Source organism: Staurois parvus, unplaced genomic scaffold (assembly GCF_062004578.1).
Source record: "Staurois parvus isolate SC_StPar_1 unplaced genomic scaffold, SC_StPar_1.0 ptg003574l, whole genome shotgun sequence".
Lineage (NCBI taxonomy): Eukaryota > Metazoa > Chordata > Amphibia > Anura > Ranidae > Staurois > Staurois parvus.
In genome coordinates this window covers 1-21,384 of record NW_028321370.1, presented here as the reverse complement: position 1 = coordinate 21,384, position 21,384 = coordinate 1, and the positions used below count along the sequence as shown (strand labels likewise).

General features: G+C 41.3%; 1 protein-coding gene across 1 annotated transcript in view; it reads right to left on the bottom strand.

Moving 5' to 3' along the window:
• Positions 1-21,369, bottom strand: part of LOC149427693 (uncharacterized) — a gene marked incomplete at its 3' end in the record, with an annotated part of 39,440 nt that extends 18,071 nt beyond the window's left edge. The window contains exons 1-5 of the mRNA XM_089667768.1: positions 20,377-21,369; positions 17,727-17,811; positions 7,098-7,322; positions 6,895-7,003; positions 2,795-2,998 (exon numbers count right to left, since the gene is read on the bottom strand). Coding sequence (XP_089523894.1) covers positions 2,795-2,998; positions 6,895-7,003; positions 7,098-7,302 — 518 coding nt within the window. The remainder of the gene's footprint in view (positions 1-2,794; positions 2,999-6,894; positions 7,004-7,097; positions 7,323-17,726; positions 17,812-20,376) is intronic.
• Between the last annotated feature and the right edge of the window lie 15 nt (positions 21,370-21,384).

Genomic DNA, 21,384 nt, shown 5'->3' with positions numbered 1-21,384 from the left:
ATATTTTCAAGAAGTATAACATTGTATTAATAAATGGCTGTAGAAAACATTTAATTTTGACTGAATTAACAATTTACTATGAAATGGATTCTGTCATTTTAAACATTTAAAAGTTCTACCTGATAACAGTAACCTGTAGGTTCCTATTATTACCTTTACTAGTCAGAAAACCTTTGATTGAGCTTTGGTTTAATTTCACTTTGCTAAAAGAGGCCTTAAAGTGGTTGTAAACCCTTCCATATAGGAAGAAGGGTCAGCCGCACACCGGAGGATTGTTCTTTGGATTCAACCCTTCCTTATAGCCAGTGGAGTGACTCACTTCGGGTGATACAAGTAGATTAAAGAAATCCTCCTACAGAAGTTTTACCTGTCTGTTTGCAGCTTTGTCTTCTCTACAGCTGTTCAAAGTACATAATTTATACAGCTTGTCTAAGATTTTGGAAAACAGGTGTGGGGAGCTGACGTTTTACTCTGCAGAGCTCTGAGAGGAGAGCTCTGAGGGCTGATTGGAGGGAAGAGACACCCTCCTTCCCCTTCACACAGCATGCAGGAATAAAGCTAAGGCTGTCAATCACAGGCTGTGTGCTAGAATTCCCTCCCGTTACCTTTTTTACCTCTTTGTGTCAGGAAAACCTTCCAGAAGTCATTAATATAGATAGAGGAAGGAGGCAGCAGGCAGAAATGACACTTAGTGCTCAGGATTGAGACGCACTATAGAGAGATATGCCTTGTTCATATTATTTCATGTCTGAGGTTTACAACCTCTTTAACTTCTGAGTTTGGGCACAACCACCTGCCCACCCTATCCAGTTTAGCACAAGTGTCCTTAATGTATATGTCTACATAAAATATTCATGTAGTTTTGAATAGAGCTGAGAAGGTTTAATACCCCATCAGCGGTTTACTGCTAAACAGGGACTCCCTTAGAGATATTTCCCTTATTTACTGTCACAGTGACAATGTTTTCACCAGACAGGAATTGAGAGAAAAACCACAACAGAGACAGCAATAAAAAGCTGACAGGGGGTCTAGCGTTCTCTCTAGTATCTTGTTGTGTTAATATATGTGAAATCACATATTAAATATATTGAATTTCAATTACTTCTAACCTGCTCCAATTAATGTGAACTGTCCTGAAGTTTGTAAACTTACTTTGTGTAGATCCCCACGCATATACTTTTCGAATCCCATGACACATATTCACTATACCCTGTGAATTGTATAGAGCCGCCTGCCTTCTGAACTGCGAGGAGGAGTTTCAGGAGGCATAATCAGTACAGAAAACACAGCTTGCAGGCAACAAGGTACCATGGGATATGTAGAACTTAGAAATCAAAATTAAACAGCAGAGGAGAGCTGCAAAGCATACAGGGAATTCAGAAAGTTATGGAAAGAGACAACCAGGAGACAGGCAGCGCTCACAACATAAAAGGAGAACCAACCCCTGGCAATCAGAGCTAACCCTAGCATCACGAGAGTCAAGACTCAAATTGTGTTCACAAATGATGACGTGTGTGATTTTAGAAGCATTCCCATGTCCATGAGCCTGTAAGTCGCACCAAACCCATACCACACTGCTCAGAAAATGTACAGGACTCTCTTTAAATTTGCACTGCGGGTGCACTGCATATATGTGAATGGTCACAATAGAACCCAAAGTTATTCTACATGTCATGCGAATCAATGCATTCTAAAATGCATCTGAATTTGCACATGTGTGAACTGGGGCTCATGCACATTCAATCCAGTTATCCATACCACTGGTTGACCTCTACCTTAGACTACCTGAGAATCAAACTTACTCCTGACTACGCTTTTTCATTTTCAGTGAACTATTATTCTCTTTTGCAATCCCTCTCTTCTCTTTGACAAAGTTTGAAATTTCCAACTCTCAAATGGATAGGACGGGTTAACACCATAAAATTGACCATCCTCCCTAATTTCCTGTACTATTTCCAGACTTTTTCATCTGTGTGTAGACCTCTCTGTTCAACACAAGTCAGATTGTTAGACCGGCTTCTGTCAAAATATCCAGCTGGATAACCAGCATTTGATGAGCCACTGCAGCCAGCTGATCAGTATATTCTATCAGGGGAAGGAGTCCCTAATGTCAGAATACAAGAGCGCAAAGCACGGGAGAGATCCCTGCACCAACATCCCTTGTGTGGACGCATGAATCTGTGATTTTTTTATTTAGTTTAGCCCACTGATTGAATGAAAAAAAAACTCCTGTGTGTACCCAGCTTAAACAGAGGATCATGGTTCAGTCCAAAAGATCTAATGAGCTTCAGAAATTTTGATGGCATGCTATAGTGTTTACTCTGTCATTGTCAGCTGAAGCACAGGTTTCTAGATATCTTAAAATACTTGACTACTGCAATCTACAGTAATTAGTACAGCAACTGCTATCCTAGTAGTAAATGCTCTAGTGCCATACTGCTGGTTACCTTTCAGGCTATCCGTTGCAAGAGTCATACCCAGACTTCTCCAGGCCAACCTTAGAAGATAAGGGGTTAAAGGGTTTAGTTAGGCAAAGTGTTTGGCTATCCTCAAATCTTCAAGACTTGCTTACAAGTGGATCAGTTGTGCATGGGCAGCATGAGCTGAATGCCCACAGACAATACACCTCCTCAGGCCTGGGATAAAATATTCTTCTCTTTCCCGTTAAAAAAGAAAAAAAGTGTTTTAAATAGAATTAATGATTATCCAAATGTACAAAATAATTCATGTGCCAACTCTGCAGCTAAATATTGGTCTCCCATACAATAAATAGTATATTAAAATACAGCCACACCTGTTCTTTCCAAGCATAAGAACACGCAAAGATTTTATAGAGGAAAATCCACTTATTTCTTCTATTTGGTTATCATAGAGATCTAGAAATATGAGACGCTGCAGACATGAAAGGTTTTGGACTCTTGTTATAAAGTTGTGTTGCAAATATAATAACCGTAACTGCTCCTCGCCTTCAATTATAGGGAAAGCTGACAGTCGTAACCTGAAAGAAAACAGTAATGTAATTGATGTAAAACATGTACAGCACATCTGTTATAAAAAAAAAACTTCATGTAAGGTACAATTAAACTTCTGAAGAATTTACAATCAAAGTAAACTTGAATCAGTATCTTCTACAGAAATAGAAGGGATTTCTATCTTTTTTGAGACAGCCTGGCCAATACAGCTAGTATTTATCATCACTAGGGTTCAAATCTAGACTTTAGGTGTTAAGAAACACTAGGAACATGCTGCGGTTCCTGTGCGATTCACATTCCACTACTTATGGAAATGCACTGCAAACAAATCCCATGGTACTTCTGTACCATGCGATCCAGTGCAGACAAATGCACTGCATTTGCGACCTGCATTTGTAGTGTTGTTACCTGTAGCCCTGACACCTGCTGCAGAACGCAAGGGCAGTGTGATTTGAATGCGGTGCAGGAAACCGGTACGGAATGTGGGTTTCCCTCACCATATTCTACTATAGTGTGAATGGACCCTTAAACCAAAGGGTAAAAGAGGCAAACAGTTTTGAGCTGCGGGAGAGTCATGCAGTCTCTCAATACATTTATCATAGCTTGATATAGGAAATACATGTCTAATTTTCTGTTTTAATGGTGTTTACTGATTTTTGTTTAGAAAAGAACAGACTGGATGCTGCAAAAGGTGAAAGGATCATGGTGATATCAAATGAAATTATTGTGATTGAATCAAACTACTGTAAAAATGATCAAAAATAATAAGATATCCTGGCCTAAGGAGGAGTTAGATGGCCCTTATTCATTTTGTCTGTTTTTGGCTTTTGGCATTTTTTTCCACAGCCTGTAAACTCCCCAGCATGTTATCCTATGTATCCATGCACACATAGACTGTAATCAGTGTTTTTTTTAGCAGGGGTGTTTTTTGGCTGGAAAAAGCCCCCAGAACTATTGGGTTTCTAGAGGAGTTTTTTGGCTATAAAAATGCTCTAATGCTGAAAAACGCAGCAAAACACGGTAAACCATGGCAAACCGGCATTTTTTGACTTTTTTTGAGCAAAAAAATGTTTTTTTCTGATAAAAAAATGTGACAAATATGGCAAAACATCGCTAAACGCTAATGCAAAAAAAAAAAAAAAACAGAAAAACTCACGTTTTTAATGTGACTTTACACACCTAATGTTACCAGTGTTATTAAAATGCCCAGTGTGCATGGAGCCTTAGCAGTTTTGACATTCTATATTGTCTAAATGACAATTTACCAATGTCTATTTACTGAAAAGGATGCTTTCCAACTATGTTTTTAGTTGACTTGATAACAGTTTTTGCCATCTACCAATCGACTTCTGTACAACCAGCCTGTTTTTGCCCAAGCGATCAGTGCCGCTGGACAACAGCACTGATCATTGTATTCTGACAGCGTGGAAGTCTCCCTGCCATCAGAACACAATAGCACAGCACGAGTGACTCCTCATCCACCTTGAATTCATGGATGGGGGAATTGGATCATTTGTTTCTGCTCTTATCTACTGGTTGAAGAAAAAAAAAAAAAAAAAAGGATGAATGTATGCGCTGCCTAAATAAACTACACAGAGTGAAGTTCTAGATGGTATTCCTATTACCTTTAGGGCAAGTATGAAAACACAACATTCTCGTCAAGCGAAAGGCAATTAATGTCTTACCAGAGGTTGTCCATATGGGTAACCTGATCTGCTTAACCACAGGCAACATTTTTTGTTTTGTAATTACTCTGCTGTGACTTGTCTTTCTAGACCAGTGGTCTCCAAACTGCGGCCCTTTGGTTGCTTTTATCTGGCCCTTGGGGCACCATTTCATCCTCTGACACCACCAATGGGGCATAATTCCCCCCCTGACACCAATGAATAGCAACTAGAAAAACCCTCTTTGAATGTGATTTTTAAGTGATCTACACATGATAAAGTTGTATGAAAACTTTATTATACAAATGAATAAATAAATAAAAATCTCACAACAATGATAAATGGTTATTCTAACAGCGGTCACATTCCTCATATACAATACACAAATGGAAAGACAATGTTGCCTGACTGGATAGCAGGGCACCTAACAACAGCTAGATTAACCGCTTATCATTCATGTGTGATTTTTTTTTTTTTTTATTTCTTAGTATAATAAAGTTTTCATACAATTTTATAATGTGTAGATCAGTTGTGCCATAAAATCCCATTCAAAGAGGGTTTATCTAGTTGCTATATACAGTTGGGGATGATGGCACTATCCAACACCACACCAATATCAACAGACACTAATGAAGGGGCACAAATCCTCCCAATGACACCAACGATGGGGCACTATTCCGCCCACTGACACCATCGATGGGACACAATTCCTCACTATGCCACCCAAAATGGGGTGCAATGACACCAATGATGGGTCACAATTCCTCCAAATGACACCAACAATGAGGCACAATTCCTTCCACTGACAACAACGATGGGGCGTTATTCCTCCCACTGACACCAATAACCACAGACCAGCCCCCTAAAATCTGAAAGACAGTAAACTGGCCCTTTGTTTAGAAAGTTTGGAGATCCCTGCTCTAAACCAACTTCCAGATTGTAAAATAAAATGTTTAAAAAGGATAAGAACACAAGATCATTCTTACCCAGTCTGGCTGATACCAGTCAAATTGGGAAAAGAAAATATGCCTATTGGCAATCTTAGACCCCTGCTTCATTCCCTTGAATCTGATCTTTGGGGAAGAATCAATTGACAAAGAAGATATTCCTGACCAGCTACTGTTACCTTGAATATGGCCAACATCAAGGGTGTCTTTTCAATGCATAAATGTGTGCACTTGGTTGACACAATCATCAATGTTTATTCACAACTGTTCTAAAATCTGTTTAAAAACTGAAATGATCTTCTGACCATTAGATCAGTGGGTTCTTTCTTTATTACTGCAATCATTGTGTTATACAGAACCATGATATGATATGATATGATATTTGATATGATACAATGCATACATTTATATAGCACCAGCATATTATTAGAGATATTAACATTAGTCTCAGCCCTTGAAAAATCTTGCAATCTAATAGCTTCCCTCCATACTTAAATACCAAGTAAGACCACTTTGGGCATACAATAACGGATAAGATCAAATCTGGAAAATAAAGGAGATACTGCATAAAACTTGAGACCACAGATCAGACAGGCCAGCATCTTTAAAATGATGCCTATGCACTCGATACATACCATAAAGCATATACCAATCAGGCAGCTGGGGTTACCCCAATATTATTAAGGGTGAATTCACACTACAACACAGAGCAGCAGGAGCGATTCACTGATCCTGCCGTTCTGCGTCGTCATCTGCGCTAGGGGGCAGTATGGTACATGACTCAGTGCATCACACTGCTCCCTTTTTTTTGGTTTGTACAAGCTTTATTTAAAGCTTATAAAATGTACACTTCATTCACTGCAATGTCAGGCAGTGTTAAGCGCTGCCCGACATTGCAGTGCGATTGCATGTCTGCATTTTACAGCAGCACACTGCGCTGCAGTGTAAATGTAACACATAGGAAACAATTGTTTCCTGTCTGCCCCTGCGGTGACACACATTTTACCATGCAATAAAATACCTATCACCACATATAGTGTGAATACACTAAATAAACAAGGCAAAGGTGAAGAATTGTTGTATGTACAATATTGAAGAAGGATGAAAACCCGCTGCACATTTTGATACTTTCAGCTCTCATTGGGTCTAGTTCCCAAAAATAATGGTCATTATGGCAAATGCCATTCATTATAGCTTAGTGAAGTGATCTCTGTATCTATTAATCTCAGCTCTGAAAGACCATATAAAAGATGAGGTCAATGTGCCGTTTATAATGTAACATGACAAACCTGATTGCAAAATCTTGCTTACCGTTCTAAATTGAGCTTATCAGGACAGGCTGCCTTCTCTTCAGCAGTACGTCGCACAATAGGACATCCCGGATCTGATTTTGACAGACCTTTAATGAAGCTAAAATGGTCTATTTAAAAACAAAGAAACAGAGGGATATTAAGAAAAAAAAAAAAATTAAAGATCTATTTGTGATCCTCCCCTTCCTAACATACCTAGCCTACCTTTTGAATGATGTGCATCCTCATTGTTGTTGTTTGGGCTGGCACAGTGGGAGACAGACCTGGATCTATTTTTTGTGGGAACATGGCCTGGGATATCTGCAAATGCACCCAGTGACAATGACTCCCTTCCATATCTGGGTACAGGGCCAAATACTTCTGTGACATTTGCTGTCAGTGGAATGTATGGCTGCTTATTACGTCCCATAGGACTTGAGACTCTTCCATCTGAAGGTATAGATAAGGTAAAATATGCAACAATCAAACAGGAGAAAATACACATGACATACTAATATAATAACAAAACACAGAAGGAAGCATATATACAAGAGGACGCATAGAAGAACAAATCGTACTGGCTCCCATGGGCAGCAAAACCTTTTCTTACAGATAACGTTGTTTAAAAAAACATGGTTTTATGAAATATAATTCAAAGAGCAACTGATCTCATTTGCCCAGAACAACAACAAAGGCTACAAACAGGGCCGGATTTCCCATTAGGCACTGTAGGCATGTGCCTACAGGCGCCATTTATAGAGGGGAGCCTGTCTGGAGAGAGAGAGACAGAGAGAGAGTGAATTTTGTGCCTTTCTCTCTCTCTCCACGGGTTCAGGGGAGCAAGCAACTGCAAGCAGTTTAGTTAGGCTACTGCTCCAAGTTCCAATGGCTCCCAGGTGGTCTGAATGGCCTCTTCAGTATATTCACAAGGGACCAGGACCTGTAGCATGGAAGGACTTTTTTTCTTAAATCAGCTCGCAGTCAGATTTACACAAGCTGCGGGTGCTGATAAAATGATAGTTTTGGCTCACATTCTCTGCTAGCAGAGTTATATCACTCACAGCCACTTCTTCACTGCCTGCCTCTGTCAGTGAAGTGCTGAGGGAAGGGCGGGCTCAGGCTGAGAGGGAAGCAGTGGCAGGTTGGAAAATGGAATATGGCAGACATCACATCATCAGCGTAGTGGGCAGAGGCAGCTGTCAGTGTGAAGTGAACACACAGCCATAGGAGTATACTGACTGAGAGATCCTCCATCCAGCAAAGTTTGTGTACCTTGCGCCAATGCAATGCCCTGGCTGATGCCCATGATGAATTAGGACCCTTTCACACTAGCGCCCCATAAGGCAAGGGGACCTCTGTAGACCTGGATGTAAAGGGGAACTCTGATGCAATAGGAAACACTGCAGAACCTGATGTAAAGGGGAACGCTGCTGGCTGCGATGTAAGGGGGGGGGGGCTTTGGTGACTAGAGACCACTTTACATCAGAGTTCCCCTTCTTTACACCATGGTCTGCAGTGTTCCCCTTACATCAAAGTTCCCCTTTACATCAGTTAAGTCAGGGGGAACCCTGCAGATTCTGATGTATTGTAAACTCTGTGGACTCAGTGCAATGGGAATTATGGGGATTTTTGTGTACGGGGGGATCTGATGACCAGAGACCCCTTTACATCAGAGTTCCCCTTTACATCGCAGTCTGCAGTGTTCTCCTTTACATCAGAGTCCGCAGAATTCCCCCATACACAAATAACATTTTTATATAAAAATATAATATTAAGAGGAGAAAAGTCGGTTTCAGCTCAGAATTCTCTGCCTATGAGCTCCCGAAATGTAGATCCGGCCCTGCCTACAAACTATAAAAATGCTCATCTGATTGACTGCTATGGGTTAGTGAATTTCAGTGCCATCTGTACCATGCTATTAAGCTCTTAGTTCCATAACTTTAATTAAATACATATAACAATAGTGACTCATATTAAACAGGTCCGTTAACCACACGCTCTGATTTATACAGGTCAGCTTGATCTCTTAAAACACACTTTTTTGCTCAGCGATAAATTTAATCACAAGAAAGCCACACTTAATGTAATATATGAGAATGATGTAGAAACACACATTTATCATAGCTGAATTTATTGCCAAGAATCAATATTTCATTTCTACTCTTGGGAATAGAATTAAAAAAAAAAAAAGAAGCTTACCACCAATGCAGGACCATAAGGCAGCAACACTCCTTAGATGGAAGTAGGTATCTTTCAGTTGTTACTAATCGTCAGTGTAAAATAATCTCTACAATTGATGAAACTACATAAACATGAAAAAAATATATTTGCAATCTTTCCCTTCCTAATATACCTAGCCTACCTTTTCAGTGGTGATATCCTCATTATTTTTGTGTGGGCTGAACAGTGGGAGACTGACCTGGACCTGTTTTTTTGTGGGAACATGGCCTGTAATATCAGCAAATATTCTGGGCAAATAGACCATTTAAAGTGCATCTCTAAGCAAAAGTGATTTTTTTAGGTTTGGTTAGAGTGGGAAAGGGTTAGACCCTCTGTCAGGTTTGTATTGCTGTCTTTGTGTTCATTGGGGTGATTCACTCCTCTGTATCAAGGACCATTACCACTGAGAAAGAGAGGAGAAATCCAAAATGTTAGAGTTGTCCCCAGGGGCGGACTGACAACTCATGGGGCCCCCGGGCAATAGGGGATCATGGGGCCCCTGTGTCCTTGCCCAAACTCAAAAAAGCCTATGAAAAAGATACCAGGGGCATCTCATTAGGCCCCCTACTGACCCGGGCCCTCGGGCAGTGCCCGAGTTTCCAAATGGTCAGTCAGCCCCTGGTTGTCCCCAGAACAAGAGGTAAGGGGAAATCTTCCAAAAGGGATTCCTTTTCCAGGTCTAAGAGGAGAATGTCCTTTACTTTGGGAGACACATCTACAAATGTTAATGGAGCCTTAGCAGTGTCCTGAAAAACCTACCTTTTGTTTTAAATTCTTCATGAAAAATAAATAAAAGTATAGGATAAGCAGCATCAGTGTTGGGATGCGGCTGTGCCCTGCTGGTTTTAAGACTGATCACTCAGTTCTCAGTCTGCTCTGAGTGCTCTAAGTGGAGAGCAGTGATTGTCGTTCACTGCTCTCTGCTCTGCTCCTCCACCAATCACTTGAGCACTGGCTTGGGAAGGAGGCAGGAACACCTGGCTCCAGCTCTCCACCATATGCCAAGAGGCAAAGCCAGCTGTCAGTCAAGCAGCCAGGTGGATCCCGACCATATTGATGGAATCCTTCCAGAGCGTGGCTTGGCCTTGTCCTTTCAGTCGACAGACCACTATCAGCTGACTTTGGGTCACAAGAGAACAAAAGTAAGTGTACTCCTGTGACCCAAAAGAGCACTATAGTTAAAAATACTTTGGCCATAATTTGCTTTTAAAGGCTCAGTTCACTTTTAAAAATAAATAAATGCACATTTTTTGCAGGTAAAAAAAAATATGCATTTACTACTTTTTTTTTTTTTTGCAGGAGCCTATAAAGCATTGCATCTGTGATTGGAAAATCATGAGTGCAATGCAGGATCCTGAATACTGTCCGTGTAAGCTGTCTGTCCATACCTCATAGGGGCAGGCAGTTACAGAATAACAGAAGGAATCAATGGATTACTAGAGCACTCACCAACGCCCTTGAAGTCCATTGACAACTACAAGCCGTCAGCCACAAATGCTGTCAGTACTTGTAGGCATTCAATCACAGAATTGAATGAATGACGTGGTCGTGTAGGCAGAGCCCTGCACGGACCACGCTTTTTTTGAAATTGTGACAGGGGGTGCGGGGAGAAGATGCCCAGCCTACTGTCACAGGGGGGCAGGGGCACAGGGGTCGCAATTGCAACCCGGTCCCAGGCTGCAGGTGGCCAGTGCCCTCCTGATGCCGCTGAATGCCTGTGGGAGGGAGAGGAGGAGAAGAGGCATTCAGTGGCTACAGGAGGAACATGAAGAAATGGATTCATCTGTATTCAGCCACCTCCACCACTCCTCCTATCCAGCTTCTTTCAGGTTCACTCCCTTGCTCCTCCCCCCCATCCCCAGTGACTGCAGCCTATAGGGAGTTGAAAGAGTTAGCGCTGACAGTTCTCCCCTCCACTTCCTGCACTGATCAGAGAGAGCTGCTTCTGCTCCTCCTCCTCCTCCCGCCCTTCCTCCGCTCCTGTGTCTGCCCTGCCCACACTGCATGAGCAGGAAGTTTGAACCCCAGGCAGAAGAGGAAAGGTGCAGCCTGCAGATTGATCCTTGCACTGCCAGTGAAGTCTCCCCCTCATTATTCTCTCCTGCCTCCTAGTAAGTACTGTAATGTAAGATGGACGCTTTCTTTCTTTTCTTCTCTCTTTTTTCTTTCCTTTCCTTCCTTCCTTTTTAGATCCCTGATAGCTCACCTAAGCCCCCCAACAGGGCCCCTAAAAAAATTGTAAAAAATAATATTTAAAAAAAAAAAAAAACTACCAACACCACTGGCAGAACTACCAGGGTCATAAAAGACCGGGCCCTGGCGTTCTGTCGCTGGGCTCAGAGGGCAGGGCTCCGGCCATGGGTCAGGGAGGCCCTTCATGGTTTCTTGCACCGGGACCCTGAAGGTTCTAGTTATGCCACTGCAGTGTGAGATCATCTGAGGCACTGCAGACTGAGGCTGCCTGTAACTACTGATCTCACAAGATTTGATGTGGTCACTGCTGTGCTGCTCGCTGTTCTCCTTCCTGGAAGAGAAGCTGTACTGTACAGTACATGAATCTTGCTGCTTCCACATCATCCATTTTGTTCATCTGTGCTTTCTGCACCTATCCTGCTGCTTCATTATCATTACCTCACCAGTCATCAGGGAGGATGCCTGCCTCAACAAAGAGAAACAATGTAAAACAAGGCATATAAAGGCAGTGACTGGGAAATGATCAGCTGCACGGAGCGCCATGTTTGACTCTGCTCTTTGTTTGTATTATCAGGCACAGCTTCCATATTTCAGGTCCTTTAAAAGTGTAAGTGAAAGCAAATGGATATTTTCTCTGCCCATGCCCCTATCCCCCCATCATTAGTGCTCGATATGACTCAAGGTCTCACTGCTGGGCAAGCCTGAGGGGCAACATCTGGAATTTGATCTTTCGCTCTGCTTACCTTTTATGCAAGAATGCTTGGATTTTGTGTTCTCCCCACCAATTCCCTTGATAGATGGGTGGGCTTCTTCATTTCCCATGCCCTTGCTGCCTCCAAGTTGCTAATATGCTTTTAAATGTGGGGTTGTTTCTATTGGATCCAGTCTCCATCTTGATAGACTAGTCCATTATTACTATACAATGACTAGTTGCACAATCGGTGGACCAGAAGGGATATTGTGCTCATTAACGTTGAGTTGTTTTCTCTGTGGGCAAGCTTTGAATGTTACAACTGTTCTTAAGGTTCTTTCCCAGAGGCAGGGGTCCGGACACCTACGCTGATCGTTTTAGGTGGCCAGTTGGTTCCCCAACTCTTGTTACTGATGACCAGTCATTTTTAGCAAGCCTATCTTACACACATGAGGATAAACCTCAGTACAACTGTCTTAATTATCCCACACATCCATTATGAAACCTTTTCCAATACATATCTCATTTGTTAGACCCTTTCTTCACTTAGTATTGCAATATACTCTGTAACGCAGTGGCTACCCTGGGGTCCCACATAATTATTCTATATGTAATCTTGGCTGATCTCTGCAACCCCCCCCCCCATCTAATCAGCTCCCTTATTTGGGACCTTTTGGACTCAAGGAAGTCTTTTACATTCTTTACTCCTCTGAAGGGCGTTTGTTTTTCATCCTCTAACCTACCTACGTTCCTTACCGTGGTACCTTCTCTACACCCCCCGCTTCCAGCACCCCTTAACACCCCCTCCCCCTATCCTGTCTTTCATACCTATCCCCATGTTCCCTTCTTGGCATGAGACCTTATCCCTTAATCTTACCCATATGGAAGAAAAATATATTTGAAATATATTTTTAAAATATTCTTCCCAAATATATTGACATATACAGTTGTGTTCAAAATAATAGCAGTCAGACATCACTAACCTGATCAATCACTGTTTTTGGTAGAAATTATATTTCTACATGGCAAATAATTTACTAGCAGGTGTAGTAGAGTAATAGAAATCCAACAGACCCAGCAGCCATGACATGCATGCTGCTGATCCTGTGTAACTGAACCACTAATTGAAAGGGACATGTTCAAAATAATAGCAGTGTGGAGTTCTATTAGTGAGGTCATTCATTCTTTGAAAAACAGGTGGCAATTATTGCCCTTATTTAAGGAAGGAAGGCAGCAAATGTTGTACATGCTGGTTACAGAGCATTTCTCCCTGAAATTCTGAGGAAAATGGGTCATTCCAGACATTGTTCAGAAGAACAGCGTACCTTGATTAAATAGTTGATTGGAGAGGGGAAAACATATAAAGAAGTGCAGAAAATGATAGGCTGCTCAGCTAAAATGATCGCAAATGCTTTAAAATGGCAACCAAAACCTGAAAGATGTGGAAGAAAGCGAAAAACTACCATTCAAATAGATAGAATAGTCAAAATGGCAAGGACTCAGCCAACAATCAGCTCCAGGAAGATCAAAGAAGGTCTAAAGTTACCTGTGAGTACTGTTACAATTAGAAGACGCCTATGTGAAGCCAAGCTATCTGCAAGAAGCCCCCGCAAATTCGCACTGTTGAAAAAAAGACGTGCTGAAGAGGTTACAATTTGCCAAAGAGCACATTGGCTGGCCTAAAGAGAAATGGCGCAACTTTTTGTGGACTGATGAAAGTAAGATTGTTCTTTTTGGGTCTAGTGGCCGGAGACAGTTTTTCAGACGACCCCCAAACACTGAATTCAAGCCACAGTGCACTGTGAAGACAGTGAAGCATGGTGGTGCGAGCATCATGATATGGGGATGTTTCTCATACTACGGTGTTGGGCCTATTTATCGCATACCAGGGATCATGGATCAGTTTGAATACATCAGAATACTTGAAGAGGTCATGCTGCCTTATGCTGAAGAGGAAATGCCCTTGAAATGGGTGTTCCAACAAGACAACGACCCCAAACACCCCAGTAAACGTGCAACATCTTGGTTCCAGACCAACAAGATTGACGTTATGGAGTGTCCAGCCAAATCCCCGGATCTTAATCCAATAGAAAACTTGTGGGTGACATCAAAAATACAGTTTCTGAGGCAAAACCAAGAAATAGAGAAGAACTGTGGAATGTAGTCCAATCATCTTGGGCTGGAATACCTGTTCACAGGTACCAGAAGTTGGTTGACTCCATGCAACACAGATGTACAGCAGTTCTCAGAAACAGTGCTTATACAACTAAATATTCATTAAGTGATTCAAAGGAAAGCAAAATCTTCAAACATTTTTCAGTTTATATAGTGAATGTTTGAGTTTGTAAAGAAGAATACAAACACTGCTATTTTTTTGAACAGTCTAATATTCACTTTTCTTCAATTGTTTTAGAGGAACAACACAAATTTGATCTATTTTTCTTCATGTTTTGATTTGGAATAGAATGTGTAGTGTTCCCAATGCATTTGTGTGTATGGAAATAAAAGCTATTAGAAGGATTTTGAGCTTTATTCACTTTTTTCAACACACTGCTATTATTTTGAAAACAACTGTATTTGAAATGCTACAATTTTGGCCTTATTCAATATATTTCACTAAATATATACTGTATGTTGAAATTCATTTTTATTACAAAATATATGAAAAATATTTTTAAATATACATTTCAAATATACTTTTTTTTTTTAAATATATTTTTTAAATATATCCTTTCGATTTTTTTTAACATATAAAAAAGTAATTTTAACATATATTTTTACATATATTTGTAAATGCATTCCAAAAATGTAGATTTGTATTTTTAAAGACATACAGTATATTTGAAATGTATTTTCAACAATATTTTTCATATATTTTGTAATAAAAACTAATTTGAACATGCAGTATATATATATATATATATATATATATATATATGCACACACACACGTGAAACTCGAAAAATTAGAATATCGTGCAAAAGTTCATTTATTTCAGTAATGCAACTTAAAAGGTGAAACTAATATATGAGATGACTCAATACATGCAAAGCAAGATAGTTCAAGCCGTGATTTGTCATAATTGTGATGATTATGGCTTACAGCTCATGAAAACCCCAAATCCACAATCTCAGAAAATTAGAATATTGTGAAAAGGTGCAATATTCTCAGCTCAAAGTGTCCCACTCTAATCAGCTAATTAAGCCATAACACCTGCAAAGGGTTCCTGAGCCTCTAAATGGTCTCTCAGTCTGGTTCAGTAGGAAGCACAATCATGGGAAAGACTGCTGACCTGACAGTTGTGCAGAAAACCATCATTGACACCCTCCATAAGGAGGGAAAGCCTCAAAAGGTAATTGCAAAAGACGTTGGATGTTCCCAAAGTGCTATATCAAAGCACGTTAATAGAAAGTTATGTGGAAGGGAAAAGTGTGGAAGAAAAAGGTGCACAAGCAGCAGGGATGACCTTTTAATTTGCATTACTGAAATAAATGAACTTTTGCACGATATTCTAATTTTTTTAGTTTCACCTGTGTATATATATATATATATATATATATTTTTTTTTTATTTTTTTTTCTTTAATGAAATATATTGAATATGTTCTAATCCCTCTCCACTCTATCCAAAAGCATAAAAAGTTGCCTTTGCTTATACTTTAAAAAACATCTTGCTGAAAGCATCTGCGCATGAGAAGACCCAGACTGACGTGTTCTTGCAAAAAAAGGTCACCAAGAACTTAACCCTTTTGCTGCCAGAGGTGTGTGTGTGTGTTTGGGGGGGGGGGGTTCACACGTTTAAAAAAATAATTTCCTGGAGAATAAAATAGTGACAGTTCCTCACATGATATTTGCATAAATGTTCAGTTAAAAAAAAAAAATAAATTTCATTTAAGGGAACACAAACTCCACATGTTACCCAATTTTTGATAAATAATAAAATATGATGTTGCTGTAAGTAAATAGGTACCCAATATGTCAAAATGACGACAAGCTTCAGTACCCTGGAGTTGGGGAGTTTCTATGTGATTGGGTTTAGCATTATTTATTGACACTGTTTTTCGCCAAAACTTCACTTACCGTATTTTTTGCTCCATAAGACGCACTTTTTCCCCCCAAAAAAAGGGGGAAAATGTCTGTGCGTCTTATGGAGCGAAAATGGAATGGCCGGCCCGGTATTCCCGCCACATTTGAATACTGGGCCGGCCGCTCAGCTCTACTATGAAGAAGAACCCGCTCCTCCATCCTACCTGTTCAGCGGTGTCCTGCTTCCATCGGCTGTCTTCTCTCCCTGGTGCCGGCATCTTCAGTGTGGACACCTGGCTGTGACAGCTTGCGGCTTCACGGGTGCCCACTGCGCATGTGTGAGAAGCTCTGCGCTTTGTAAATGGCCCCGTAGTCTTGTGGGACCTGTCACGTGTCCCACAAGACTACAAGGGCAGAGGGGGGGGGGAGGACAACTCCACGGAAGTGGGAGCTGGTACCTGTCAAATTCGGATCCGCAGTCTCTGGTCATCTCCTGTACTGTGTCCGCAGTCTCTGGTCATCTCCTGTACTGTGTCCGCAGTCTCTGGTCATCTCCTGTAGTATGTCTGCAGTCTCTGGTCATCTCCTGTACTATGTTTGCAGTCTCTGGTCATCCCCTGTAGTATGTCTGCAGTCTCTGGTCATCTATTTTAGTATGTCTGCAGTCTCTGGTCATTTCCTGTACTGTCTGCAGTCCATTGGTTTAGAATTTTTTTTTCTTGTTCTCTTCCTCTAAAATCTAGGTGTGTGTTATGGAATGAAAAATACGGTATATCACACAGGGGATGAAAAGTTCCCTATGTAACAAACTCTTTGTGACAGGTTCTTGTTAATAAGACATCAGGGGTCTTTTAGACCCTTGATGTTTTACCTGCCTTCTATTGAAACTAATGGAGCACAGATGGCGCTCCATTAGCTTTTTCCCTGGCCACAGTTAAGTGACAACAGAATTCGGAAGTGACGTTATACACACAGGTAGAGAAGAACAGTAGATGTTTGCTGATATTTGTTGGTCCCTCTCCCTTCCACCTAGCAACACCCACCATGCAGGTCCCAGAAACGTAGTGAAAGAGCGAAGCCTGAGTTCAGCTGGCCACATATTGATAGAAACTCAGCTGAATCAGCAGGATCCGGCCAAATTTTGATCCATGTATGGCCACTGTGGTTGAACAGAAATTGATCTTCTGATCGACTTCTGTTCCACCTCTCTGGCTGTATTATCTCGTTTGATCAGGGCTGCAGGCTTTAGGCTGCAACGCTGATCTGTGTATTTTGACAGCAGGGGGAGTTTCTCCGCTGTCAGTATACAATGACACAGTGGAAAGAATTCCCACATCCCCATCAAATGTGTGGACTGGGGAATCGGCTTAGTGTTTTTTTTTTGTTCGTCCCGCTGGTTGAACGAAAAAACTGACCCATGTACGTCCAGTTTTACAGTCTGGGGGTTACAGAAAGCAGACAGCTGGCTTGTAAAGTGTGCGTAAAACCCCCACTGTCACCAACGTATGACATACAGGGATGGAAGTAAAAGGGCTGAACAAGAACTTCTACACTGTACAGTGGTCCTTTAGAGCCACCTGAAGGCCAAAAGTGTTGTAGTATCTAAAGCCCATAGTCCTTTCCCAACTGGTATAAAAAGATAGAGATAAATCATATAACAGCTGTTATGGAAAATAAATAATATTCTAAACCATGTTCATGCTAAGTAGCAGCACCAACTCATACCTGGCCTCCCAGTAATGCTCCTTTCATGGTCATGCTGAGAAAGCTTGTTAAGAGATGCGGTATCCTTACTTAACCTGAAATCAAACTAAATGATAGAAAACACATTCAATAAACAACAGACAATTCCATTTAGTGTTCTGTACTACAAAAGAACATTTTCTCACATTTTAGAAGCATTCCTGGGGCTTGTCAGATAACACTGCTTATTGTATCTGACATTTTGCAAGGGTAAAAATGGCATAAATGCTCATTAGAGACGTTACTGCACACCTTGGCAATATCAGAACCCTGGATTACTCATTTATATTCGTCCCCCCAACCATGACATTTATTATTAATGCATGATGGCTGACTGGGAGCTATTCAAGGTAACTTGTATATAGCTGTAGAAAAAAACAGGACAATAATCAGTACTGCCGATTGAATTTAATTAAATGTTTAACTTTAATAGATGAATTTGCAACCTTTGGGGTCCAGACAAAAATATTGCAATAAGACTCCCTTTCTTAAAGTGACACTAAACCATATTAAAAAAAAAAAATTCCATACACATTCACTATTAAATGACCCTCTATTTTTCATTAAATTGCTTCCTATTGTGTTTTTCTGCCTACTTGTAATGTCCTCTGTGATCTCTCAAACCTCTCCTTCCCCCTCTCACTTCCATTTATTTGGAACATGCAGTGCACATTAGTTGTGGTCACATGCACAGCTCTCTTTATAGTACACATCCCAATGTCCATCTCGGGAGTCAGCAAGAGAGGGTGGCTATATTCCTACATACACCAGGAGCATGGTGAACACTTGAAGACACCCCCGAACAAGAAAACAAAATGAAAGATTTGGAGGAGGTTGAGGCTCCGTTCACACCTTGACAGTTTGAATCGCGGGAAGAATCACCGCAATTCTGCCCACAATTTCAAAATGCAACAGAGACAAATCGCACAATGCAAATTTCAGATGCCATTAATTTTAAAAACACCTATAAGGTAGCAGACCAGATCGTGTGAAGCTTGTCGGCAAAAAAGGAGCAGGAAATCCTTTTGGGCGACAAGCTTTGGGCGATGTGGTTTGCCATGATTCATTGCATGACAATCGCGGCAGAGCTACACAGTGTTTTTAGGTGCTATTATAATGAATGGCATCTGAAATGCGCATTGTGTGATTTGTCTCTGTAGCAGAGCGTTTTGAGATCACAGGCAGAACTGCGGCGATTCTGTCCCCAATTCAAAACGCCCAAGTGTGAATGGAGCCTGAGATCAGTAAAATTCAGTAGATTGTAAAGAGGAGCTCCACCCAAAAGAGTGGGTACCCAAATTTAGGCAATCGGAAGCGGAATGTGTCCTCCCTCCCTCCCTGTAGTCTTTTTGGACACGTGACAGGTCCCAGAAGACTACAGGACCATTCATGAAGCGCAGCGCTACTTGCGCATGCACAGTGGGTACCCGGCTGTGAAGCCGCAAGCTATAACAGTCGGGTGCCCACACTGAAGATGCCGGCCTCCTGGAATACAGGACGGCCGGTGAAACAGACTGCGGGGGACACACCGCGGGACCGAGGGACAGGTAAGTGGCTGTTTTTTAAAAGTCAGAAGCTACAGTGTTAACTGTGTCTCTGCACCACAAACCAAAAATGCTAATTAATTTTTAATATTTAGAGCAAACTCACCCACCCGTCCATGTCTGCATGCTTTATGTTGTCATGAAATTACTTCTCTCCATCTTGAGTAAGGGCAGATGATTCATGTAGCATTTACTTCCTGGAATCCATCAGCCCTTACTGTAATAATGGCCTAACAAATCTTGAGCAGACACAAGACACACTTTCACAAGGTCATGCATGCAGGCAGGAGGGTTTATTTAGCTGAGAAAGCCCCTCCTACTCCAGATGAAAGAAAAAATACCCATGAAGACTCCTGGGCTGTATGACATCATTTTGGCCTAGGCCAGAAACCAGTAAGCAACCGAGGAGCATTAAAACAAATGTTTAGCAGCATAAGGATTAAAAATGGTTCATGCTGATTGAAAGAGGTTAGTTCTCCTTTAACTACAGTCCATGTTTATCTTGATGCAGCACAAAAGCAAAGAATTGTTTTAGTAAATGTAGCATATTTTACAGCAATTTGAACACACACTATATTGCCAAAAGTATTGGGACGCCTGCCTTTACACACACATGAACTTTAATGGCATCCCAGTCTTACTCCATAAGGTTCAATATTGAGTTGGCCCACCCTTTGCAGCTATAACAGCTTCAACTCTTCTGGGAAGACTTTCCACAAGGCTTAGGAGTGTGTCTATGGGAATGTTTGACCATTCTTCCAGAAGTACATTTGTGAGGTCAGGCACTGATGTCGGATGAGAAGGCCTGCCTCACAGTCTCCACTCTAATTATCCCAAATTGTTCTACCGGGTTGAGGTCAGGACTTCATTGACTTCACTGGACTTCATTACAATTTTCATTTTTCAGTTGATGGACTTATGTGAAATGATTTAAGTATTTGTGTATATTTACATTGTTATATTTTGTGTCATATTTTCACCCTGCTAGTATATATATATATATATATATATATATATATATATATATATTTATAATTTTTTTTTAGCCCCTTTTATTCATGATATTCACATTGTGTTGATAATTTTACCTGTTTACTTTTATCTGTAACAGGAGTGGTCTGCAATACCAGATGAAGGCCACAGTTGTTTACCTGAGGAAATAAAATTTTCCATTAATGAGACCATTAGAGCTTCATATTAGACAATTTAATAGATATAGCACCCTCCCAGTTAGTTTTGGATGCTATGAAAATTTAGTTTAGCTCCTCTGTAGTCAATGGAGCAGTGGTTGATCACTTTAGTTTGCTCAGTGTTTCACAGGCTGCTTATTTTTCCCCGCACTCTAGAGGGTTCTAGAATTATGGTGGAAGGAAAGACATAGAGGCAGCTTGAATATTTATGGGGACCCAGCCAATTCCTGGGGAAGTTTACACAGTAGGTGGCAGGAGAGCCCACAAATAAATAGTCTGAGGCCTGGAGCAGGAGTGAGTGGGTCCTGTCCTGCAAAAAAAGGAGTCCCCAGCGTAAGGGGGCCCTGCCGCTTAGGGCAGTCTGCTGAAACGCTGGTTGAAAGTCATCGAGGTCCCGGCTGTACCATAGCTGGGGGGGACCCATTTCTAAATCCTGGTCAGGGATTTTTGGTATGGAGAGCTCCCTGAAGACTACCCAGTGGAAGTTGGAGGAAAGTGTCCAGCTGCCCTGTGGTATTGTGAGTCTGTGTTTCCATCCCTGAAGAGTGGAGTGCCCAGTGGATATAGGAAGGAGGAAACCGATGATCCTGTGGCATTGGTGAGTACTGACCCTAGACTGTGCGCAAGTTTCAGCTCTTCAGAAAGAGCCCCTAGGCCAGCCTTTCTCAACCTTTTCAACACAAAGGAACCCTTGAAATAAGTTTCTACAACTCATGATACATTAGTGTGATGGCAAGTGGGAAGAATGCTGCTTACACTTGAGGTCATTGGGAAGAGTTACCTCATTACAGATAGCTAAAAAGATCAATGGTATCAGTGGAAACTTATTTGAGAGGCAGAAATTGCTCATTGCTCTAGGACCCCTGGCAACCTCTGGAGGAACCCTGGTTGAGAAAACCTGCCCTA